We start from the raw sequence: 24,117 nt of genomic DNA, 5'->3' as shown, positions 1-24,117 counted from the left end.
CTGTTGATAGCAACAAGATGAAAGTAGCTGAAATTGTGGAACCTATTGCAGATAAACCACTTGATGAAATGTCAACTGCTGATTATAAGGTTACAAGGGTAGAGTTGGGCAAGCAAACACATGAGGTCATTAAACATGATGCTCAGTTTTCTGTTGCTTCACTAGTGCAAAGGTGTGACGATCTTCTTGCAAAGAAAGACAAGCTAGAAGAAGAAAACTGACAGCTCATGGCAGCCATTCATAAAATCACAAAACCTGCTGCTGAAGGGAGTAACTCCATAGGTTCTTCTGGTTCCCAAGAATCAATTCGTGGAGTGGAAAGGGCTGCTCAGAAAGTACAAGCACTGGATTCCTGGGTTGATCAGCTTCATGATCAATGTATTCAAGTGGTAAAAGACATTTTTCAAATAATGTCTAAGTTGGAAACCATTGAGGAGAAACTGGATCAGACTTCTAACACTTTCAAAAAGAATCTGGAAAGTGTTGAGAAAAGTCTGGCAATTTGGCGTACCATGCCCCAACAACAGCTGAGTATTTTGCAGGAGCACGCCATCATCTCTTCCAGGGTCATGTACTTGGAATTTGAGGAATTCATGGAAAACAAGACCCTTGTTCTTAAATCCCTCATTGAGGAGATCAGTGATGCAAGGAGATTCCGGGATGAAGTCTATCGAGGTATTGTCTTACATTGTGAAAGGGCCTCTTGCAATATAGTAAGTCAGGATGGAGAGCTGATTCCAGAAGAAGAGGTTCTTGCTGATTTACAGATGAGGATTCATAATGAATGGAGGAGTGAACAATTCTCGGCAGCTTCAATTCAAGCATTGACGAAACACCAAGCCTTTTTGCATGAGATCCAGTCTATCCTGGATAAAGACAATTCCGCGCTCCTCCGCTGTCACGACACTATTGTGAAGACTATGGTTGTTGCTAAGAACACACATGAACCGAATCCCGAGGAACTACAAGCGAGCATCCGGAAATTTCAAAGATTCGTGTCTTCACAAAATGCAACTTAAGTGTTTTTCAACACTTAGTTGAATTTTCCCTCTTTTGTAATCTTTAGTTGTAATTTTGTTTTGACAAGTTACATGTAAAAGTATTTTTGTAAAACGCAAGTTACACATTACTTGCACTTTTGTAATTACATGTAAGGCAACTACAAGTTGTGTCCAATGAGGACTGTAGTTGGAATAAGTCTTAGTTAGTTAGAGTAACTCTTAGTTAATTAATGAAGTCTCAGTTATTTATTGAATGAGTCTTGGTGGTTGAGAGAATCTCTCAAGTTAGTTAGGATCCTCCCACCTTTTTCTCTAGGCTCCTCCTCTATAAATACTTGAGAGGTCCATTGTAAATATATCCTTTTGGAAAGCAAGCAAAAACTCTGCCAAATTTACAGCAAGAAGTCTTTGAACTTATGTATGTGAATTGAAGGTTTTGAAGAATAATAAAGAAGGATTACTCAAGTTTTGAGTCTTTGAGCTACATGTTTGAATTTGAATCTTTTTATCTCTTTTATGCAAAGTGTTTCTAAAGGAGCTTAGTCCAATCTGATTTGAAGTCTTTGAGCTGCAAGTAGAGAAGATTAATTAAAATAGGAAAATCTCTAGAAGGAGCAGCAAGTCTTTGAGCTTGCGTCTATTCTTGAGGAAAAGTTATTGTTTGATAAGAAATAGCAGCAAGTCTTTGAGCTTGCATTAGTTCTTGTCTTTGTGTTAAAAGAATAAATTATTCCAGTCTTTGAGTTGTTGTCTTTTATTCATTGTAAAATTTAGTATAGCAAAGGGTAGATAGGATTTCCAATAGTCAAGTCTTTGAGCTTGATATTGCTGTCCCGTCCCAAAGGAAGTGACGGAAGTCTTTGCGCTTTCAGGAAACTTCATTTCCTTTCTCTTATTTCACTTTAAAGTGGTTACTGTTGTTATTCAATCGCTATCCTTTTCTGTGAAGAGAAAAGGGTATTGTCTTTCTTGAAAAAAAAAAAAAAAAAGATTGTTGTCCCATCCCATTTTACTTTCCAAGATGTAGTTAGATAGGGGGAGCCTTCCCTTAATTAGGAGAGTTTTTACTCGTGTGTTGTGGTTGAAACCACAATTTTGTATATTTCCTCAAGTGTACAAAATTTTCAAACAACACACAGAACCCTACTGTTTGAGTTGTGCTAGCTCTCTAAACTTCACCCCTGGATCCTTGGTATCAAACCTTTCTATCAACTTGTTGGTGAATTCAGCATAGGTATGGATCAAGTTGTGACAAAGGGTGATCAACCCATGGTACCACCATTCATGAGCAGCTCCATCTAGGTGCAAGGTGGCGAACTTGATGGCCTCTTCTTCGGGCATGGGTCTCAAGGACAAAAAAAATTGTCCAACTTCTGCACCCAAGCTCTAGCCGTGCTCACGCTGCTTCCATCAAAGTGTGCTAGAGTGGCCTTCCCAAGGGCCAGTTGAAAATCTCTAGGAGAGGAGTAACGATTATCATATCTCCCTTCCCTTCTCTTCTTTTGATTCATGTATTGGTCAAGAGACATAGCATTTCGCATCTCTTGGGGAAATGCTGCATACTCCACAAAGCTGGCCCGAATCTCCTCAACTACAGGAACTTCCACTTCAAGAGGCAGTGTTTCCCTTGCAAGGAAAACAGGTTGCAATGGTCTAGTCACCGATCCAACAGGCATTCCATTTCCATGACTACCATTGTTGCTGCCATTCCCATTACCTTCGGAGTTGTTGGAAGTACTGCCATTATTACCACTCATATTCTGATTTGGATCTTGATTATGCCCTCCTCCAGCATTCTACCTAAAGGTGGCTATCATCTGGGACATCATGTCCATCAGAGTGTCAAATTTCTTTTCTATTTTCTCTACAGCCATAGCTATTTCATTCTGTCCAAAAAATCTTTCGCCCATTGAATCTGCTGAGTCTACTGAATCAACTTCCTTATCTCTGTTTCTCAAGACTTCTGAAAAAGTCTCTTCACAAGGCACTGTAGGGATCTGATACTGCTAGCATTTATGTTCTCTATTGTAGTAGCGGATGTCTCTGTCACTCATGGAGAACTCTATTTACCCTGACTTCACAGGCTGGCAGGAAAACCAGCTCTAATACCACTGTAAAATTACCTCTTATTTTTTTTTGGATTTCAAGCACAACAACATTACAATGCACCCGTTAAAGTTAGGAAATATAATTCCAATGCCACTGAAAGGTAACCCTTCCACTTTCTGATCACCAAGAGCCCAATGTGGGAAGGTGAGAGCATTCGGTGACAAGGGGTTCGTTAGCTTTCTAATCCGCTGGAAATTACAATGCAATTACAAAACTGGGCAGCAAGCCAGCTCCTTCCACTTTTCAACGAGATGAAGAACACAAACTTGGCGGTAAACTAGCCAAGGCAACAAATCATAATAGAACCAAATCACTCTACCGCTTATGCAGTGGGAGGACAATATCACTCAACCACTTGCTCAGTGGGAGGACAAAACTGAATTACAAACATACAGGAGGCTAAGCCATCCTCTTCCACTTGTTCAGCGGGAAATACAGCATAGAATGAATTGGTCAGTACTACTGAAGCAATTCTTACAATGATAGAAATGTGAAAGGAGATAGAGTGAAGTACATATCTTATGAATTCACGAACACATTCTAACCAATACTACTACTTGCTGTTCTGAAATCAAATACAAGGAAAACGCAGAACCAGTCATCTCGAAACCCACTAAATTGCTTGTAACTCACTCAAAACCCCATAGAATCATGCCAAATCAGAAGCAAATGAAGCGTATGACATAAGAAAACAAAACAATACCTCGAAACTGCAACTGAAGAGCACCAACAGCAATGCACGCTTCCCAATGCAATTCTAGAAATGGCGTTTTTGCTGAATAGCTCGATTTCCAACTAAAATTGGAGAGTTCTCCAAATGCCACGCCAATATAGGAGACTTATCGTCTCTCCAGTACGCTTCCAACGAGCCCTCGCCCAGAATGATGCATTCAATACACAGGCAACTACGATCAAAATACACTTTCAGCCGGCACACACCAGCAACACCAGAAAACCAGTAGCACACAAATCTTCACCAACACACCCAAAAATCACTAAAAAGCTCACAACTACGCACCACAGCTAGGAGTGATGTATCACACTCAAAACCGGAAGGAAGGATCTAGGAGGTATTCACCCTCGAAGAATGTCTGGAGTCATTCCGACAGCATAACAAAATATTTTCTCTGGATATCCAAATGAGGAGCCCAACCTCTGTTTATATAGTTTTTCCAATCTAAAATTCAAATGAAACTACCTGCCAATTTCGCCTCATTCCAATTGCATTTCATTTCATGGTGGACCCAAAGTGGCGCCCACTTTCTTAAGTCAAAATCACGCCAAGGAGAGGGGCCACAATTTTTGGCATTATAAACTTTTTAAAATATGAAGAATGAAGTCTCCTTTTAATCTCCAAATAAATCGCCCAGGCATGACTTAGGAAAAATATCATATTTTGCACAATTTCCCATAGCATCAATAAGTAATAAAATAATTAAATAATAACCTTAGGATAAGGAATAATATTTAATTAAATTGCTTATAGTTCCAATACTGATTATTGTTAATGTATGGTAGCTTCGGTAAGATAAATGATTGAATGAGAGATAAATGAAGTCTCTCATTCAATCATTTATCCTATCGATAAACTATCAAGAAAACTTCAAGCTATTTCATTTGATGATCATTCTTCAGTTGTATATGTCCAATCTACTTAATCGATCAATATCGATAATCATATCATAGCATAGTATATCGGTTTGCATTATAACAGTGATCATCGATTATTATCGGGTTAACCATGTATCCTAATTTATATCGGATATACAGCAGTAAACAAATGATGATTATCGGATTGTTATCAGGTGGCAAAGTATGCACCGCTTGGTTTATAACTATTAGTTAGTGATTGGTATCGGTCAACTTAGACACCAATTGGCATCGGTTAACATGCCACATGAATACCAATTGGCATTGAACACTAAGTTACGTAGACCCCGATTAGTATCGAGCTGTTGATTAGAATAAACACCGATTGATAATTATATATCAAAGGGTGCGATCAAGTAATGTCTTGATCGGTCATGTCCATAAGACATGACCGGTCAAGGCATTGCTTGATCCTCCCCTCTTGCATATATATATTAATCGATATTTGTGAGAAGGATATTGAAATCGATAAATACTCCTCTCACCTGCCATACAAAAGAAGATAGTCAGATTTATAATATAAATAGATAATACATAGATAAAGAGAATACAAATTAGAATACATCTTGCATATTGAATTGTAAATTGAACATCATTTACATGGTATCAAAGCCAGGTTAAATCGAACCTGAGGTTGTTCAATTTTGCGGAAATTTCAAATCAAGCATATATTCAACATCACAATTCTTTCAATGGCTAGCGCTATCAGGTTTGAAGACAGACTCAGAGGACGTGATGACTTCTCAACATGGAAGTTCAGAATTCAAATGATTCTAAAAGAAAATAAAGTCGAATCATTTGTAAAAACTGAAACTATAGAACCTGAGATTGAACCTGACAAAACAACTTGGAGAGAGGGAAATGAAAAGGCAATCAAAATCATAGTTGATGGGGTAAGAAATAATATTATGCCCATCATAAGGAAACATGAAACAGCCTTCAACATGTTCAAAGCACTTGAAGATGCATTTGAGATATCTAATGCCAGTAGAACCTTGGCTTTAAAAAGAGAAATAAATCACATAGTCATGATCAAAGGAGAATCAGTCAATGCCTACTTCATGCGAATATCTGCCCTAAGGGATGAACTGGTAACCCTTGGATATGAGATCCAAAGCAAAGAATTAACACTCATTGCTCTAGATGGGTTGCCTAGCATATGGGAAACATTCGTCCAAGGCATCAGTGCAAGGGATGAATTTCCAAAATTCGATAGGCTAAAGGCTGACTGTCTCCAAGAGGAATCAAGGCAAAATAAGAAAGGGATCAAGCAAAAGAATATAGATGAAGATCTCCAAGTTCTAAATACGAACTCAAACAAGAAAAGCAAGCAGAAACAATTCAGAAAGAGAAAAAGTTGTCACGGCAAGAACACCTTCAAGAAGGACCTTTCTCAGATTCAATGTTACAGATGTGATAAATTTGGGCACTATGTTGCCAAATGTCCAGAAAGAGCTAAGCAAGCCACATTTGCCAAAACAGGAAAATCTAAAAGGGAAGAGGACCCTGAGAAGTATGTACTCTGTTCAGCACTCACAAACCAAGCATCAAACAAAGTTAACTCCTGGGTGATCGACAGTGGCTCATCTAGACACATTACAGTATTCAAAGAAGTGCTAGACTCCATGAAAGAGGAGAATGATGAGGAAGTAACTATCGGAGATGAATCTACACATCCAGTCAAAGGAGTTGGAACCTGCACCATCAAACTAAAGTCAGGTTTATCATTACACCTTAAAGGAGTACTATATGTTCCAGGCATCAAAAGAAATCTAGTCTCAATATCAGCACTGGAGGACAATGGATACAGAGTGACCTTCATGGACAATAGAGTATTGGCTTGGCCAAAGAATTCATCCATCAAGAAAGCTAAAACGATTGGTCAAAGACAAGGCTACTTGTATGAGCTATGCACAGAGCCCAACTTAGTCCTAATCCATGAAACTACAGATGCTAATGAAGTCTGGCATAGAAAACTAGGCCACCTAAATTTTAGAGTTTTATCATCAATGGGAGACCGTGTCACAGGTCTACCTAAGTTAAAGCAATATCATTCAGGGGCATGCAAAGGATGTGCCCTAGGTAAAAATACTAAGGGTGCTTTTCAGAATAGTACTAGGAAAACAAGTAAAATTTTAGAGTTAGTTCATTCTGATGTATGTGGACCCATGTCCATACCTTCATTGGGGAGGTTTTTGTATTATGTAATATTTGTTGATGACTACTCTAGGAAAACTTGGATCTACTTTCTGAAATGTAAAGAATCAGAAGAGATCCTTAATAGGTTTAAAGAATTCAAATCACTAACAAAGAACTACTCAGGAAATAAAATTATAACCCTAAGAACTGATAATGGGGGGGAATGCACATCAGAATTATTTAAAGAGTTTTGTAAAAATTCAGGGATTAAGAGGGAGTTAACAATACCTTATAACCCTCAACAAAATGGGATAGCTGAGAGGAAAAATAGGACAATCGTTGAAGCTGCCAAAGCTATGATTCTTGATCAAAATCTAAATGTCAATCTTTGGGCAGAAGCAACTACCACTGTTGTATATATCCAAAACAGATGTCCTCACTCCCATCTTGAAGATAAGACCCCTGAGGAAGTCTTTACTAAATCAAAACCTGATATTAGCCACCTTAGGATATTTGGATGCCCTGTCTATATTCATGTACCTAAGGAGAAAAGATTAAAATTAGAGCCTTCTGGAAATAGGGGAATCCTTGTAGGATATAGTGAAACCTCCAAAGCCTACATGATCTATATACCTTTGAAGAAGACTTAGGCTTCAAAAGAGCCCAAAGCTCTCTAGACCCTGAAGTCTATATCCCTACCCCTAGCATAGATAAAGATCCTACTCCTGAGCTTCAAAGGGAGAATCCTGAGGAAAGTATAAGTGAAACCCAAAGTCCACCTGAGAAAACCTCAAGAAAAGACCACTATGGGCCACCAAGACTGTAGCAGAAGCTCAGAAGTTTGTCGCTCCTTCAGGGACCTTCAGGGAAAGCAAAAGGCCTAATAAATTCACTAGCTATGTTGCCCTTATGAATGATCTCTCTAAAGCCAAACCAAACAATGTATTAGATGCACTTGAACATCAAGTACGGAAGGATGCCATGTCTGAAGAGTATCAGTCCATTATGAAAAATGATGTTTGGGAGATTGTTCCTAGGCCAACTAAGCAATCTGTTGTTTCATCTAAATGGCTCTTTAAGATCAAACATGCTGAAGACGGCAGTATTGAAAAACACAAGGCTAGATTTGTAGCTAGAGGGTTCTCACAAAGGGAAGGAATAGATTATGAAGAAACTTTTGCACCTGTTGCCAGGTATACATCAGTAAGAGATGTATTAGCCATTGCAGCAGCAAAGGGGTGGAGGGTACACCAGATGGATGTTAAGACAGCATTTCTGAATGGTGAGATCTCAGAATAAGTCTACTTAGACCAACCTGCAAGGTTTGAAATTCATGATGCAGAGTCTCATGTGTGTAGACTCAAGAAAGCTCTCTATGGGCTTAAACATGCTCCCAGGGCCTGGTATGAAAGAATTGACACCTATCTCTCAGGACTAGGCTTCTCTAAGAATGATGCAGATCCTAATCTCTACTACAAAAGAAATAAAGGTGATATGCTAATATTGATTTTATATGTTGATGACTTATTAATCACGGGAAATGATCACCTTATAGCAATGCAAGAAAGATCTATCCAAAGAATTTGATATGAAGGACTTGGGACTCCTTCATTACTTCCTAGGATTGGAAGTATGGCAGAATTCTGACAACATTATACTAAACCAAGGAAAGTATACCTTGGATATTTTGAAGAGATTCGGAATGCTAAACTGTAGGCCCATGACCTCTCCTATGGAAACCAACTTACACAAACTTAAAGAAGCAGCAGCAGAGTCACAACCCACTGACCCTACTCAATACAGACAGATAATTGGGTCTTGTTTACGTGTATTTTGTACACTATCAAACACAGAATAAAATACCCAAGGGTACCTTATCCTCTCTTGAATAAAGCCTCCGAATGCTGAAGATGTCGCGAAAAGGTTCAATCGGGATGACTTCAAGGTTCTTGTATGTAGGGTCTCTACGTGTGGATAAGCTCTCTGTGGTATGATGTGATTTGCTGGAATCACAAGGGGACTTACACTTGATGACTGAACTTTTGATTTGCTTTGAATATTGTTGGAACACAGACTCTTACTAGCTTTGATTTGGAAAAAAAAAAAAAAAGGAAAAAAGATAAGGGCGAGGAAAGAATCTAATCCTAATACTAAGGAATGTAGGAGCAATGATTGATCTTTGATGAAATTCTAACTAAGTCTTGTTTTGACATCCCAGGACCATCTCCACAAGGTTAGTGCGATCTTCGAAGGAAAGCTTTATGATGTTCAAATCATCACTGCAGGCATAGACACCATCAGGTTGATGCATATCAATGAAGAAGCGACAATTGAAGTTAAGCTTAAGCTGAATGATTCCAGTTGACTATGCAAGGCAAGTCTGCAATCAACAAACTGCTAGTAGTATGGATATACGAATTCCACCATCAATCAAGCACATTTCTTCCACTCATCTAATAACACGAAATCAAATATGAGAAGTATAGAGACCATGCAAATTGTCGAATCGACCCATAAATTTCACCATTTCTTCAATAAAGTTACAAGTCTTTTACAACAACATCTTGGCAACAGTCTTTGCCTTCTCTCTCTACTCTACTCTAATTGCTATTCTATCAACTAGCTAATCACCTTCTAACTACTCTCTATTTGTCTTCTAACTGCTTCCAACTATTCCCCTTTACAAAATGAAGAGTCGGGGCTTATATAGTGCCCACAATACAATTCGATGGCTGAGATCAATTTGAGATCAATGGCCAAGATTTTACAATGAAAACCCTAATTAGGGTTTGTTACGACCATTACATAACTTTTAATGCTTGACCAATGAAATAATTGTATTGCTTGGACACATGTCCTCTCTGGAAAATTCCACCAATGGATAGCCGGGGTAGGTACATCGAAGTTTGTGCTACCTTCTATGAGTTAGGTACATTGAATCTAGACATTGTTGAGGTGGGACCAATCCGACTGGAGGAGTGATGACTAGGATGCCAACTCGTCTAACACTTGTCGCTTGGTAGATATTCAATTTGATGTTGTTGAGAAGCTACCTTTAATTAACTCATCTGGAACTATCTGCTTCTTCAACGAACCCTTGCTTTGACTTCTTGTGTCCTTGATGTGCAGGATGATTGATGTACCTCGCCTTGGAATGCTGGATTGGAGAAGTCGCCCTTGATGACGCTTGACTGAAGAAGGTCGTCCTTGTCAATGCTAGACTGAAGGAGGTCGCCCTTGTCCTTGCTTGATCGTCCTTGATGAGAACCTGCCGACTTGTAGATCCTCCGGGCTTTGGAGTCGCCATCTTGATACCTACACAACATTTCAAAATTAGTAATATATCTTGAAATCTAAAAATTAAACTTTAAAAGGAAGATTCAAGATTTTAATTAGGAAACTTCATGATAAATCTTGAGTTATCATTTCCTAATTAACCATGCAATACTTAGACTTTTCTAAAAAATGTCTAAAAAAATCAAACCTTGAATAAGGGTGTCAAGATGATTTTGCCATACCTCCTCTTGAGAATTAACTCTAAGAAATGATGTAAAAATAGATGAATTTTGCTAGGCAAAGTGTAGATCAAAGCTCTCCCTTGGATAAAATGCACCCCCTTTAGCTTGGAAAAGAACTCCACCTTCCTCTTCAAAAATCTGGAAATTCACCTTCAAATACCTTCAAAACATCTAGAATTTATCCTCCGATCTAGCAAGAAATTCTCCTCTCCAATAGCTTTCAAGATGAATTTCGCCCTCTACTAGCTTCTCCACATTTAGTAGAAATTCGCTCCACTCCTCTGGATTTCGCTCCTCAAATTGCTCTCCAAATTCGCACTTGAAAGAATGATTGAATGATTTGAATTGTGAAACAACACCTCCAATATATAGAGCGCTCACTTTCCACTTACCCATGAGGCTGACCTAGCAAATAAAAGGTGAAATAATAAATAAAAACCCAAAAGGAGTAGGCCGACTTGTCAAATAAAGGCAAATAATGCCTTGTGCGCTCCACATTTAATTTTTTAATTTAAAAAAAAACTTTAATTTTAAATGCCTTCACAATAAAAGTTCGATTTTTTAAGGCCTAAAATCAATTTATTAAATGCCAATTTAATTAATTTTTTCAAATATTTCGAAGTTGGCAATTCGGCATCTAATGCGATTTGGAGGATATTAACCTTGGGATATGGCAAAAATAAAGAATGCTAATGACTTCGCTCTGGTCCCTTGGAGAGGGACAGGAGCACTTTTTCATTTTTAGGCTAGGATTCTCAATTTTTTGAAGTCAAACCTTCAATCACCATGCTTTAGAAGTTCTTTCCTATCTCACACAACTTTGCCTTAGCATAATCTCGGAGGGAATTTGTTGTTTTCATAAAAAGCGCTCTGGTCCTTCGGTGAGGGACGGGAGCACTTTTGAGTCCATTTCATGAATTCTTGATCACATTAATCTTCAATTTACCCTCAAGGCATAGAATATCACATTTCACTCCATCTTGAGCCTTGGTAATAAAAATATCCTTTCAAAATGCAAGGTAAATGGTCATATTTGGAAATTGCACCCTGGTCCCTTGGTGAGGGACGGGAGCACTTTTGCCAGTTGTCGTCAAAATTTGCAACTCTCGCATCTCAATTCCACTTCAAGGCATTTTAAACACTTTTTCAAACTTGCGCCTTGGCCTCAATTTGTCCAAAATTGGTGAGAAAGGCTAGATAACATGTTAAGTGCTCTGGTCCTTCAGTGAGGGACAGGAGCACTTTTTCAACTTCAAGCTTATCCGTCCTTTGCTAGCTTCCCAAATTATCTTCAATGGGCTAATCATGTCCTCTTCCATTTACTTCAATCACAAACTTGCCTTGGCCTTGCAGGAAATTTACACTTTTTTGGAAAATCGCTCTGGTCCGTTGGAGAGGGACGGGAGCACTTCTTGGAAAATCGCTCTGGTCCCTTGGAGAGGGACGGGAGCACTTTTTACATCTTGGCATACTTCTTTGTTCTTTAAACCTCTCAATTGCGTCCAAGGCATAAAACATCATTCGTCCTTCCCATCCAAGTCAAGTTTTGCCATAAAATATCAAACAAAGAAGAGAAACTTGAAAAAGTGGCATGGTCCTTCAGTGAGGGACGGGAGCACTTTTTGTCATTTTGGCATACTTCTTTGTTCTTTAAACCTCTCAATTGCGTCCAAGGCATAAAACATCATTCGTCCTTCCCATCCAAGTCAAGTTTTGCCATAAAGTATCAAACAAAGAAGAGAAACTTGAAAAAGTGGCATGGTCCTTCAGTGAGGGACGGGAGCACTTTTTGTCATTTGGGTTGATTTACTCCTTCGTGAACCGCTTAAATTATATTCAATGGACAAAACATGCTTCCCTTAACTTCTTCAAACCATAAAATCACTTTAATCTTGCAAAGGCAGTGCAAATTTGAAATTCAAGCTTCGGTCCTTTAGTGAGGGACGAGAGAACTTTTTGCCCTCTAAGCCAAATTGTCTCACTTTTCACCCCGAAATTCCTTTGCTAGGGAAGATTTCATCTTACTTCATGCTATGAATAAAAGTTAATGTCCAAAAAAGGTCTAAAATTGTGCATATAAAGAAAAGCGCTCTGGTCCTTCAGTGAGGGACAGGAGCACTTTTGACCTTCTAGGCAAAAACTTCATCATTTCATCGTTTTTGATCAAGTCTAGATGCTTTATCATGTTCATTTCGTCCTTCACTATGCCTTTGATGTTTCAGTTTGACCAAACAAGGCCAGGAATGGCTCAAATAAGTCTTTTCGCCCTGGTCCCTTGGAGAGGGACAAGAGCGCTATGCGCTCTAGATCCTCAGTGAAGGACAGGAGCGAAATTTGACTTTTCGAACTCTCCAACAGGATAATTTTTATGGAATATAACATTCAAGTATAAGTGACATTTCCTTCTATCTTTCTTCTTTCTTTCTTCTTTCTTATACTTTAAGTTATATTCCATATATACTTTCAGGATGTTTGAGAGTGGTTTCAGACCTCCAGGAGTTATATTGCAAAATCTAGTTTTTTGAGGTTTTTTAGTTTCCAGACTTAGTCAAATTTCAAGATCAGGACTTTCAGACTTAGCCAAATTTCAGGATCAGGACTTCACTCCAGCAGGACCTGCTATCCTATTGATCTCCCCGACAGCACTCAAAAATGCAAAGGCCAACTGACAAAACCCTAAAAGACCTAGAAAGCAAACCCTAAAAAGCAAAAAAAACATGGGTCCCCATTTGCAATGGGGCGATGTGTGAAAACGTCACAACAGGTCCCTGATGTACCTAGTGAAGACAAGGCCAGATATTTGTTATGCAGTTAATTCTTTAAGTTAGTTTATGTGTGAACCTAAGGAGATACACCCGGTTGCAGTAAAACACATCATGAGATACCTACAAGGTACCCTAAACCTTGGTCTCAAATATGAGAAAGTTGATATAGACCTACATGGATTTACAGACTCAGATTGGGCTGGAAGTGTAACTGACAAAAAAAGCACTTCAGGGTGTTGCTTCAGTCTATGTTCAGCTATGATATCTTGGATCAGCAGGAAGCAGTCCTCTGTAGCTCAAAGCTCCACCGAGGCAGAATACATTGCAGCTTCTATGGCTGCCCGAGAGGTAGTATGGCTTAGGAAGTTGCTTGTGGGGTTGTTTGGAGAACCTATGAAACCCACTGTTATACATTGTGACAATCAGAGTTGTATAAAACTTTCAGTAAATCCAGTGTTCTATGACAGATCCAAGCATATTGAGATTCCATACCACTATGTGCGAGATATGGTAGACAGAAATGCGATTCAATTAGAATATGTTTGTACAGGAGATCAAACGGCAGATATTCTGACCAAACCTCTTTCCAAAGTGAAGGTTGATCACTTCAGAAAAGGTTTAGGTATGATAGAAAGGTAATTTGCTTTGTAATCTGTATTTACATATCAATAAGATGTTTAATGTGTAAACTTCTTTGTCATGATAGGACAATTTGAATTTTATCCCCTAGGTTCATATCTAAGAGGTGACGATCTCTCAAGATAATGAACACTTGTATGGAGACATTATAAGGTGACGATCTTATGATATCCAAACTAGTTATCATGTTGGATCTCTGGTGTGTCATGGATGTGCCATGATTGTGTTGTGGTATAACATTTGTATGAGATGTTAGTGCACATACCACAACTTGGATAAAGATGAGAATTGAATCTTTTCTCATATGATTATCCTTAAGTATTGCGTGTTTAGGCAATACTGATATCACATGCTTAGGTGATATCCTGTCATCATAAGATTGACGTGATGGACATTTTGTATCACGTGTTTAGGTGATATTTCATATCATGTGATTAGGTGATACTTCATATCATGTGATTAGGTGATATGATTTCCTAGAAAGTTAGATTGTGTAAAGAATACTAACCATCATTTGAATTGTGATGCTTGATATATTGTTTTCATTTATCTTACCTAGCTAAGAGGGAGTGTTAATGTATGGTAGCTTCGGTAAGATAAATGATTGAATGAGAGATAAATGAAGTCTCTCATTCAATCATTTATCCTATCGATAAACTATCAGGAAAACTTCAAGCTATTTCATTTGATGATCATTCTTCAATTGTATATGTCCAATCTACTTAATCGATCAATATCGATAATCATATCATAGCATAGTATATCGGTTTGCATTATAACAGCGATCACCGACTATTATCGGGTTAACCATGTATCCCTATTTATATCGGATATCTTCACAGCAGTAAACAAATGATGATCATCGGATTGTTATCGGGTGGCAAAGTATGCACCGCTTGGTTTATAACTATTAGTTAGTGATTGGTATCGGTCAACTTAGAAACCGATTGACATGGGTTAACATGTCACACAAACACCGATTGGCATCGGTTAACATGCCACGCGAATACCGATTGGCATTGAACACTAAGTTACGTAGACCCTGATTAGTATCGGGTTGTCGATTAGAATAAACACCGATTGATAATTATATATCAAAGGGTGCGATCAAGTAATGTCTTGATCGGTCATGTCCATAAGACATGGCCGGTCAAGGCATTGCTTGATGCTCCCCTCTTGCATATATATATCAATCGATATTTGTGAGAAGGATATTGAAATCGATAAATACTCCTCTCACCTGCCATAAAAAATAAGATAGTCAAATTTATAATATAAATAGATAATACATAGATAGAGAGAATACGAATTAGAATACATCTTGCATATTGAATTGTAAATTGAACATCATTTACAATTGTTAACGGAATCCAGATGAGGCTGAGCAATGAAGATCACTGAATTGTGCTGGGACAGGACCAAATCCAGGACTGCCAAAATAGAATGCCCCGAACTAATACTTACAAAAAATAGTAAGTCATGAAATAATGCTCCAAAAATCGTTATCTTCGCAACCAGAGAAAGAGCTTGGCGAGCTTAGCAACTCTGTACAATCCTAACAGCCAAACCCTAACTTACTAAAAATAGTAAGTCCACATTCCACCCCTGACAAGTCTGGTCGGAACTCCAAGGAACATGGGAACCCTTAATTCACCTTTCCACATAGCCTACGGGTCTCCGGAATAGGCCAATGGACCACTGAATGCAACATCACAAGGAAGGGGACATTACAAACTACCACCAAAACCAGCTCAAACTACACTCACTCGCAAGAACTCAGTCAAACATCAACTTTCGAAAATCTGATATAACTAACAACAGGCTGGAAATGCATAACCAACAACCCCAAACCACACCAAAATGCTCCCAACTCGCTCCACACTCATCCAAAACACCCCACGACACACCCTAACTGACACTAGGCATAAAGTGACTCAGACAAACTGGAAATGAGCTTCAATATGCCTCCAAACACAAAGAACGCATCCCAATACACCCACAAAAAGTACGCCTATGCTAGAAAAGTATGATTTGCATTATAAAATTAAAGACTTGCAACTAGGGGTTATAAACTTACAAAAATATTTCGAGCCAATACCCAGAATGATAGGTCGCACAGGCAGGGAGGTAGGATCGAATCTTTGCTTCAGCCACACCAAAAACCAGCAACACTGAAATCACAGCAGCAAACTCGACACTCCAAAAACCACACCGAAACTAACAATGCACAAACTTCACCACAATCCAACACTCAGCTAGGTACTATGTGTCAAGTACGAAACTGGCTAAACTAGGGAGCCACAACTCCGAAGCTCAAGTTCACTCACCATTCCGGCAACATAACAATATAATTTGTTCAAGATATCTAAAATGAGAGCCCAGGGCTCTTATTTATAACTTTCGTCCAACCAAATTCAAATGCAAACGCACACCAAATACGCCTAAATCACATGTCATTTCATTTCACCCCAAAGGCGCCCAAACCCATTTGAATTTCAGTTCATTTGTCCCTTCAAAATGGCGTCCCCTTCCATCTAGGCAAGTTCGAACTTTGCCTTGGAAATAACTTGCAAATATAAATATAATAAGCTCATGAAGTAAGCTTTATTTCTCTTATGCCACTGACTTAGGAAAAATTAATAAAATCGTTTAAATAAAATAAGCTTCTATTTCCCAAAGTCGTCCAAAAAATAATTATTAAATATTAACCTTAGAATGCAGTGTTAATATTTACTAAATCATTCTACAAGCCAAATACTACTCAATACCAAATGAATTGAGGACTGAAGTGCTGAACCAACAACTGAACTAAACTGGAGCTCTGAACTCCCCTGCTAAAAATAGAACTTCTTGAACTGATACTTACTAAAAAAAGTAAGTCATTATGTGATGACATGCTCAACATGAGGTCTTAGGATGGATTTTCGCTTTGAGAAAGAGGCACAAGAAGTTCATTCATGAAGTGAAGTTCACTCCTCAAGAGGAGCACTTGAAGTGGCCCTGCAATCTCTCTTCACTCATGATTGACTCTCATGATATCTAGACTTTACAAACTCACTCATTTCACACTTCACACAAAGCTATCCACCTGACTCCTAACTTCTTGACCACCTATACTCCTTTAATGCAAAGACTAATAGCTAAGGGCTCTAACGCTATCCTAGAAAGCAATTAAAAAGTGGGGGTCCCTATTTGCAATGGGGCGATGTGTGAATACCTCACAACAAGACTGTTTCCCCGAACCCTGAAATTCGAAATTCCCTTGCCAAATTCCCAGGCTATATCAAGGGCTGTAGGAGAATTGCAAATATCTTTTGGTCTTGTTTTTCTTTGGAAGTTCTTTGGCTTATATGGAAGTATCGTAATGATGACATCTTTAATAGCAATACCAGGCACCTTACTGAGTCTCTTAGGAGACTCATTGTTTACTCTATTTCTATGCAGGTCACTGTTATACTTAAGCTGGACTCAGACAAGTTTAACAAGTGGATCAAGGAGGGGGCTACTACTGTTTACATCCGTGAATTATCACACGGATTCACTTGGGAGAGGGATGAACCGGGCAAGGCTGCATTTGAGCAAGCACTGGTGGCTTTTATGAAGCACCTAGAGCGTAGGCAGATCCACATGGAGATTACTCAGGAGGAAGCTGACCTGATTCGTGAGCGCACCTCCCACCCCCATAAACAAGGCATACTTGATGGTCGGGTGGAAGTGTGGCAGGATGGAAACTTGGGGTGGGTGGCTTGGATCCCCCCACTAGGAAACAACACTTCACCGGACGCTGAAATCTCAGTTTCCTAGAGTGATGCATATGTTTCTTACATAGGCTGTTGCTGATATTTTTGTTTACAAATATGTATATCTAATATAATCATCACTGTTATAGTGGAGGTGCCCAATAGCTATATATTTTTTTGTGCATGTACCTTCCCTTGGTGCTCTTGATACTGCTGAACTCAGGTTTTGCTGATGCTATGTAATGGTTTGTTTTATGATATCTAATCCGAAATATTGTTAGGGAAGGTTTCACCAAATTTTGATACCAATACTGCAGATCAATATTCTTAATGCCTCAATAGTCTATGAAAATTGGAAATTTATATCCAGATTGTTAGAGTGCAATGCAATCATATTGCAACAGTGGTAGAAGTACATAAGAAACCCTGCCGGTCCCTCAAGTTGAGACCTGGAGTATAGAAACCACCAAATTTGTTGTGTTAATTCTTAATAGGTGCCCATTGACATTGATTGCCATCAACAAATTGTGAATTTCACTCACTAATTCAAGGCTCCAACTATCTCCACCTTATCCAACCTGTCAAATCCAAGCTCAAGGCCATGGTTCCCAAAACCTTCAGACCATGCCATGGAATGGAGGTGCAGATTCATGCAGCCCACAAGACCAATGGACATCACCATAATAAGTGGGGAACATTGGCATCCTCTCTAGTAAAACCTTAAGAAGGAATTCCCAATAAATGATTTAAGTAACTCTTTATGGCCATACATTCCAGGGAATTTTCATGTACTCCTTTCATAGATATCTGATTCATCATAAAAATAAAACAGTTTCACATCATAAAATCCAATTAATCAAAGATATGTTAGACTATACATGGCAAGATCAGAAGAAATTTTGAAAAATTGTCCCTATCACTTACGAAAGGGAATAGCAAAAATTGAGCCAAAAATTACCCAAAGAGTACATCCACACTCCCTTCCTTATGCAGCTAGCATGTGCTTCTTAAAGAAGAAAACCACGATGCGGAATGTGGAAAATGGATGCAGAATAATGTATTTGTGTCTTTGATGATCAATCTTCCCTGTGAGGGCCCAAAAGGCCTCCTCTTTAGGAGCCTACGCAATATTATTCTCCTCATTTGAAGGATGGTTTTCTCAAATTACATATATTGGTGTATCTCAGTTCACCCTGCCAATAATCACTCTAAGGGTTGAACTTTTGGTCCCACCAATTAACATATGGTCCCATATATAAAATAGATTTCATTGTGCATCTTGATGGTAACTTCTAAAGATACATAATTGTGGTCTCATTTGCATCTGTGGTCTCAGTTGCTGTTGTGTATATTGTTACTCCTTTTTAACCTGCTTGACCTTGTCAGGCATCTTACTATTTTATTTCCTGATTCTTTTGTTTAGTTTGAAATATAATCTCATTAATGTGAGGTTATTTTCATGAGCCTGTAGATAGAGACGGTTTTTTTTGTTGTTTTTGTTGCGATGTGTGTGTCTTCAGTAGCGGCAGGATCATGGTCTGACTCTTACAATTTCATTTTTCATAGAAGAAAACTAATTTTTAAAATTTGTATTTGGCACACCATCTATCCAAATTACTTTTTTGGTTTCAACTGACAAGGAATATATTTGCTTGTAGCCAAGGCAACATAACACGAGAAATACCTTTACAGAAACTGTAGAACCAATCAAATCATTGAGAATCTCTACCAGTGGCTTGTTCCGATCTGCATGCAACATGAAGGTTGGAATTAGAATATCCATATAATTGAGTTCATCTGTGCTACCCTAAACTAGAACTCAAATCAAGAAATAAATTATCATGGTAAGTTCTGATACACTAATTTTATGAAAGCATATTCCCACTGTGCATACTTGAAGACTTAATCTGGTAAAGAACATTTTATATCATTATGAGACAATTGCATTTGAGAAATGTAAACCACGGGTTAAGGAATAGGTTCTTGAAAACTGAATTAAAATGTATTTTAGTTTCACAAGATTTTAATGAAATAGTAGATAACCAGAAATGACTAACTTTGATGCGCAAGAAAGGATTTGCCAAACATTAAAAAAAAATACTTGATTAAAATCTTATAAGAAGGGAGAAACCAATCATTAACTTCGAGGTTGAATGATTATTTTAAATGTTAAAATAAACTTTGAAGATACATAATTTGAAAGCTTGGGCCAAATTTCCAAGATTATATAAACAAGAATCAGGGTAACTTACTGGTTTGGGTTTGGGTTTGGGTGGTTTCAGGTATGTGGATATGGCCAAAAAAAATGTGTTGGATTCATGCATACAAAAAATATATAAAATCATAAAATATGCACATTTGCAGTCTAAAAAACATGAATTAAATTTAATATACCACATCATCATCTAATAAACAAAACAATAAATATGCCATCAAAAATATTTGATTATTTTAAAAAGTTACATACTAAAAACAATTCCTAACCGTATGCATATCACAATCTTCTGCTGATTTAGAAAGATAATAACTAAGCCCAGTTATAAGCATGTATCTCATAGAGTATAACACATCACTAGAACATATTGGACATAGACTTTTGGTCTTCAAGGTGTATTGGCCTGAAAAGGTACATATTTGGAAAGCTTCCTTTTTGATACCCAAACTTTAGTTTAAATATTTTAAAAAATTTCATTGTCTGAAAAGTGCAAGAACCAGATTGAGCATACTGTTAAGTTGAGATGACCCATTTAAGTGAGATGAAGAAAAATGTTAAAACACTGGAAACCACAGGGACCATAGAAATATAAAACTTTATATAAAAACAAAGGCTAATTAGAAAGTAACAAGAGAGTGTTCTGAAGTTGAAGATGGAATACATCCTGTGAATCTCAATGCCATCAGCTCACATCTTAAGGCCAACAATGGTGAGCCTCGCCATCAACTTTGATAAGGCCTCACCAAATGAATTGGCATGAGTTGAGGTCCTAATTAGGGAGAGAATGAAGGCATCACCTGCCAGCTCTTGGTCCAACTCCAGCACTGAATTTACTGCCACTTTCTTTTCAAAATAGTTGTTGCCCCATGTGCTCCAGCTGCCCTTGTCAAGAGCCATTGCTCGCCCATTATTGATGCCATTCAAAATGGTACAAAAAGATTAAAAAAACATTTTTTAACTGTGAGTTTGCCTGGGTTCATTCCAACCAAATCTGGACCTGTTTTACAAGAACCTAGAGAGCCCTACAGGTGGAACATTTCAAGAATTGGACCAGGTTCAAAACAGATTCAAATCCAGGCATGTTTATTTTGAATCAGTAACATAGGAATTCAAGAAGTGAACATTTACAAGGGACAAATAATTATGGGGATTATGAATTTTCTCAATGTTCTTATGCCAAGATATGTTGGCATACTTCCTAACGATGGGATTGTCTAATATCCCCTTCTTATATAGGACTGAAAATGCAAGGAAATATTATCAAACAATTGTCGGACAACCTGCTGTTCAAGTTTCAGACTATATAACCTGTGCGTTATGCGGTTTTGGACAGCTGTATAATGCTGTGTGTTATGCAGTTTGCCCTGGTTTTGCTTGCAGTGATTTTAAGGGATGATTGACCAACTAATTAAGCATACAAACATTACAATCATCTAGTTGCATTTTGTCAAACAATTGTCATGCATCCTCAGATTTGAACACCTTGTTACAGCATATATAAAACTCACAACTTATTTATTTAATGCAGTCCTGATTATAAAATACTTAAGAGAGGGCCAAGACAAAAGATGACTAATGCAAAAAACACTTACAGCCAAATGACATTATGTCAAACAGTTGGCACACATGCTGATCATAAATGCACATTTACATCAAACATTAGATTCCCAACAACAGCCCTTATTGAATGCGTATTCCAAACAACTATGAACACCCAGCTTTATGGCTTACAACATAATATTTTTCAGAATTTTCTGAGTAACAATGGCAGCTAATTAACTCCTGCATACAACTGAAAACTCAATGATAAAAAATGCCAAATGAACCTGGAATGAAGCACCTAGGTGTAGTGATGAAGAAGCAAGCAATATCACTCCACTATGTGCATTCACCTTGCCAAATCATGCCTTTTTCAAATTCGCCCCTGTTCTAATCTGCAGTCTGATAATAAATAAATACCAACGCAAAAAGCCTCCTTTAAGCACTTAACTTCATCATGGTCCTTCCCAAAGGTGGGCGCTCCAATGAAATGTAGATTTCGATGCCCAAGCAAGGAGATATGAGCAAAATAGTGGAAAATGGTGGACTGGTATGAACTTGCTTCAGACTAAAATATAACCTGCAACCACCTCAAATCTCCTCCAAAATACTCCTAGGGAAATCGCCTTGCCTTATTTAATATGCAGATGTAAGTGTGGGTCAAAATGAGCCAAATCGTGGCTCTCCTCCAATCTGATATAAGTCTGAAAATTTCTGAGATAAGAACTCAGTGAATGATAGTACAAATCAGCTCCAAATAGCAAAGTTGTTGAAGACACTTGATGCCGGAAACGTCTCCAATTTGAACCCAAGTGAAATTGGCCCTTGGCCACCAATGAAGCTCAATTGAGATGACTGAAGTATCACCTCCTTAATGCAACCCCTCGAGAGATCTTTCACTCCCTCAGTTATACTATCAATGGGAGTTTTTGTTCCCAAAGACAAAAGATCTGCAAAAACCCCTTGGCTCCACAAAACTCAATCAATACAAAATATCAATTCCTAGCTGCCTTGAAGCTCAACTAGATCTCCCTTTATACTTTTTCAATCCATCTCTAGAAGCTTCTAGAAATAATTTTAATATTATTTCACTTAAGTGACTTTATGATATAGTATTTAATTAAGTCACTTTATTAAATTAATTAAATATAAAGTCATCTTTTAATTTTTAATTTATTTGATAACTTTATAAATAATTAACTTAATACCATAAATTAAAATAATTAATTAAGCTATCTATGAAAAATAATAATAATTTGGACAACTTAACTAATTAAATTAATTAATTAATTCCTCTCCAAAAATGGGGACATTACACTCTGCCCCTCCTAAAATTGCTTGTCCCCAAGCAATCTCAGCTGCAAGAAAAACTCTACTCCACCTAGATCCCAAGGGAAAATATGTGCAATGTCCCTGCTATCACCAAAGAGCTCATGTAACACCAATTGAATCTGCTGAATCAATTCAATCACCTCATCACATGCCACAGGAGTAGCCTCATGAGGAAGTGTTGTGACCATTTCACACATCGCCCCATCGCAAATGGGGACCCCCTCTTTTTGCTTGTCTTTCGCTCGCTTTTGCTTTCGTTTTTAGGATTTTGCTAGTTAGTTAGTCGTCTGGATTTAGGGTCAAGCCTTAGGGTTTTAAATTTTGTCTTTTCAAGCCAAAATCTAGTCGTTTTTGAGAGCTTTTGAGCTTCCTTTTCTAGGATGCAAATTTTGAATGCAATGAATTCGCCAAAATGGTCTAATTTTCAATTGGAATGTTGATGCAGAGCTTTAAAATTGTCTAAGTGTTGAAAGTGAAATGAGAATTTTTGTCTGATTGAATATTTTGACCAAATTTTGACTTTTTTTTGATTTTGATCCTAGGCATTGGAATTGATTTGTTTTCGCCTCGTGAAGTGTTAAAATGTGAAAAATCATATTATTTTGGCCTATAGGAGCAAGATCGCCCCTGTCCCTCAGTGAAGGACGGGAGCTCATTTTCAAATATCTCATCATCCCTGCAGAGTCCAGACAAGTTTCGAGTTGGAAGTGATGGAGAACGGCGATATCTTTCCATTGAATATAAATTGAAGATTTTCATGAGCACAGAAATGCCTCCAGGAGGAAAATCGCTCCTGTCCCTCAGTGAAGGACCGGAGCTACAAATCAAATTCCGCCTTGTCCTTGCAAGATTTCGATGACTTAGCAATTTGAAAGGGTCCAAAGGAAGATGCTTTGCCAAATGAATATAATTTGAGATGCAAAAACGAAGGAGAATGACCTATATTGACCAAATCGCTCCTGTCCCTCTCCAAGGGACCAGGGCGAAATACCTTATAGCTCCCGTCCCTCTCCCAGGGACCAGAGCGATTTCCTTCATTATGCAAAATCCAGACAAAGGTCAAGGCAAGTTTACGTTCAAAAACAAGGAAAAACATGAGATAAATGCGTTGAATATAAATTGAAGATTTTTGGGACGTCCATAATAGTGCTAAATGCCTAGTTCGCTCCTGTCCCTCAGGAAGGGACCAGAGCGATTTTTGATATAATTGCTTTTCTTGCAAAATTACAGACAGTGTCAAGGCATGAACGAATGGAGCGTGACGAATCCATTGAATATAAATTTGGAAGGTGACAAAGTGAAATAAAGGTCACAAAAGGAAGATCGCTCCTGTCCCTCTCCAAGGGACAAGGGCGATACAAGGATGATGTTGCTTCCTACGCAAGTTCCAAGACGATCCAAGTTAAGTCAAGGTGGCGAGGGACACTTCAAGACTTTTTTAGCAAGCACAAACATTCAAAGGTCGTCGCA

The 24,117-nt window shown here is 38.1% G+C and overlaps 1 protein-coding gene across 2 annotated transcripts in view; it reads right to left on the bottom strand.

Moving 5' to 3' along the window:
- LOC131036786 (uncharacterized) overlaps positions 1-24,117 on the bottom strand; it is a 193,281-nt gene that overhangs the window by 104,920 nt on the left and 64,244 nt on the right. For both annotated transcript variants that reach the window (XM_057968776.2, XM_057968774.2), the window contains exon 3: positions 19,246-19,307. In XM_057968776.2, coding sequence (XP_057824759.1) covers positions 19,246-19,307 — 62 coding nt within the window. The remainder of the gene's footprint in view (positions 1-19,245; positions 19,308-24,117) is intronic.

The sequence above is a fragment of the Cryptomeria japonica genome, chromosome 5 (assembly GCF_030272615.1).
Source record: "Cryptomeria japonica chromosome 5, Sugi_1.0, whole genome shotgun sequence".
Classification (NCBI taxonomy): Eukaryota; Viridiplantae; Streptophyta; class Pinopsida; order Cupressales; family Cupressaceae; genus Cryptomeria; species Cryptomeria japonica.
The sequence above is the reverse complement of the archived record's forward strand: the minus strand, read 5'-3'. Positions and strand labels throughout refer to the sequence as shown.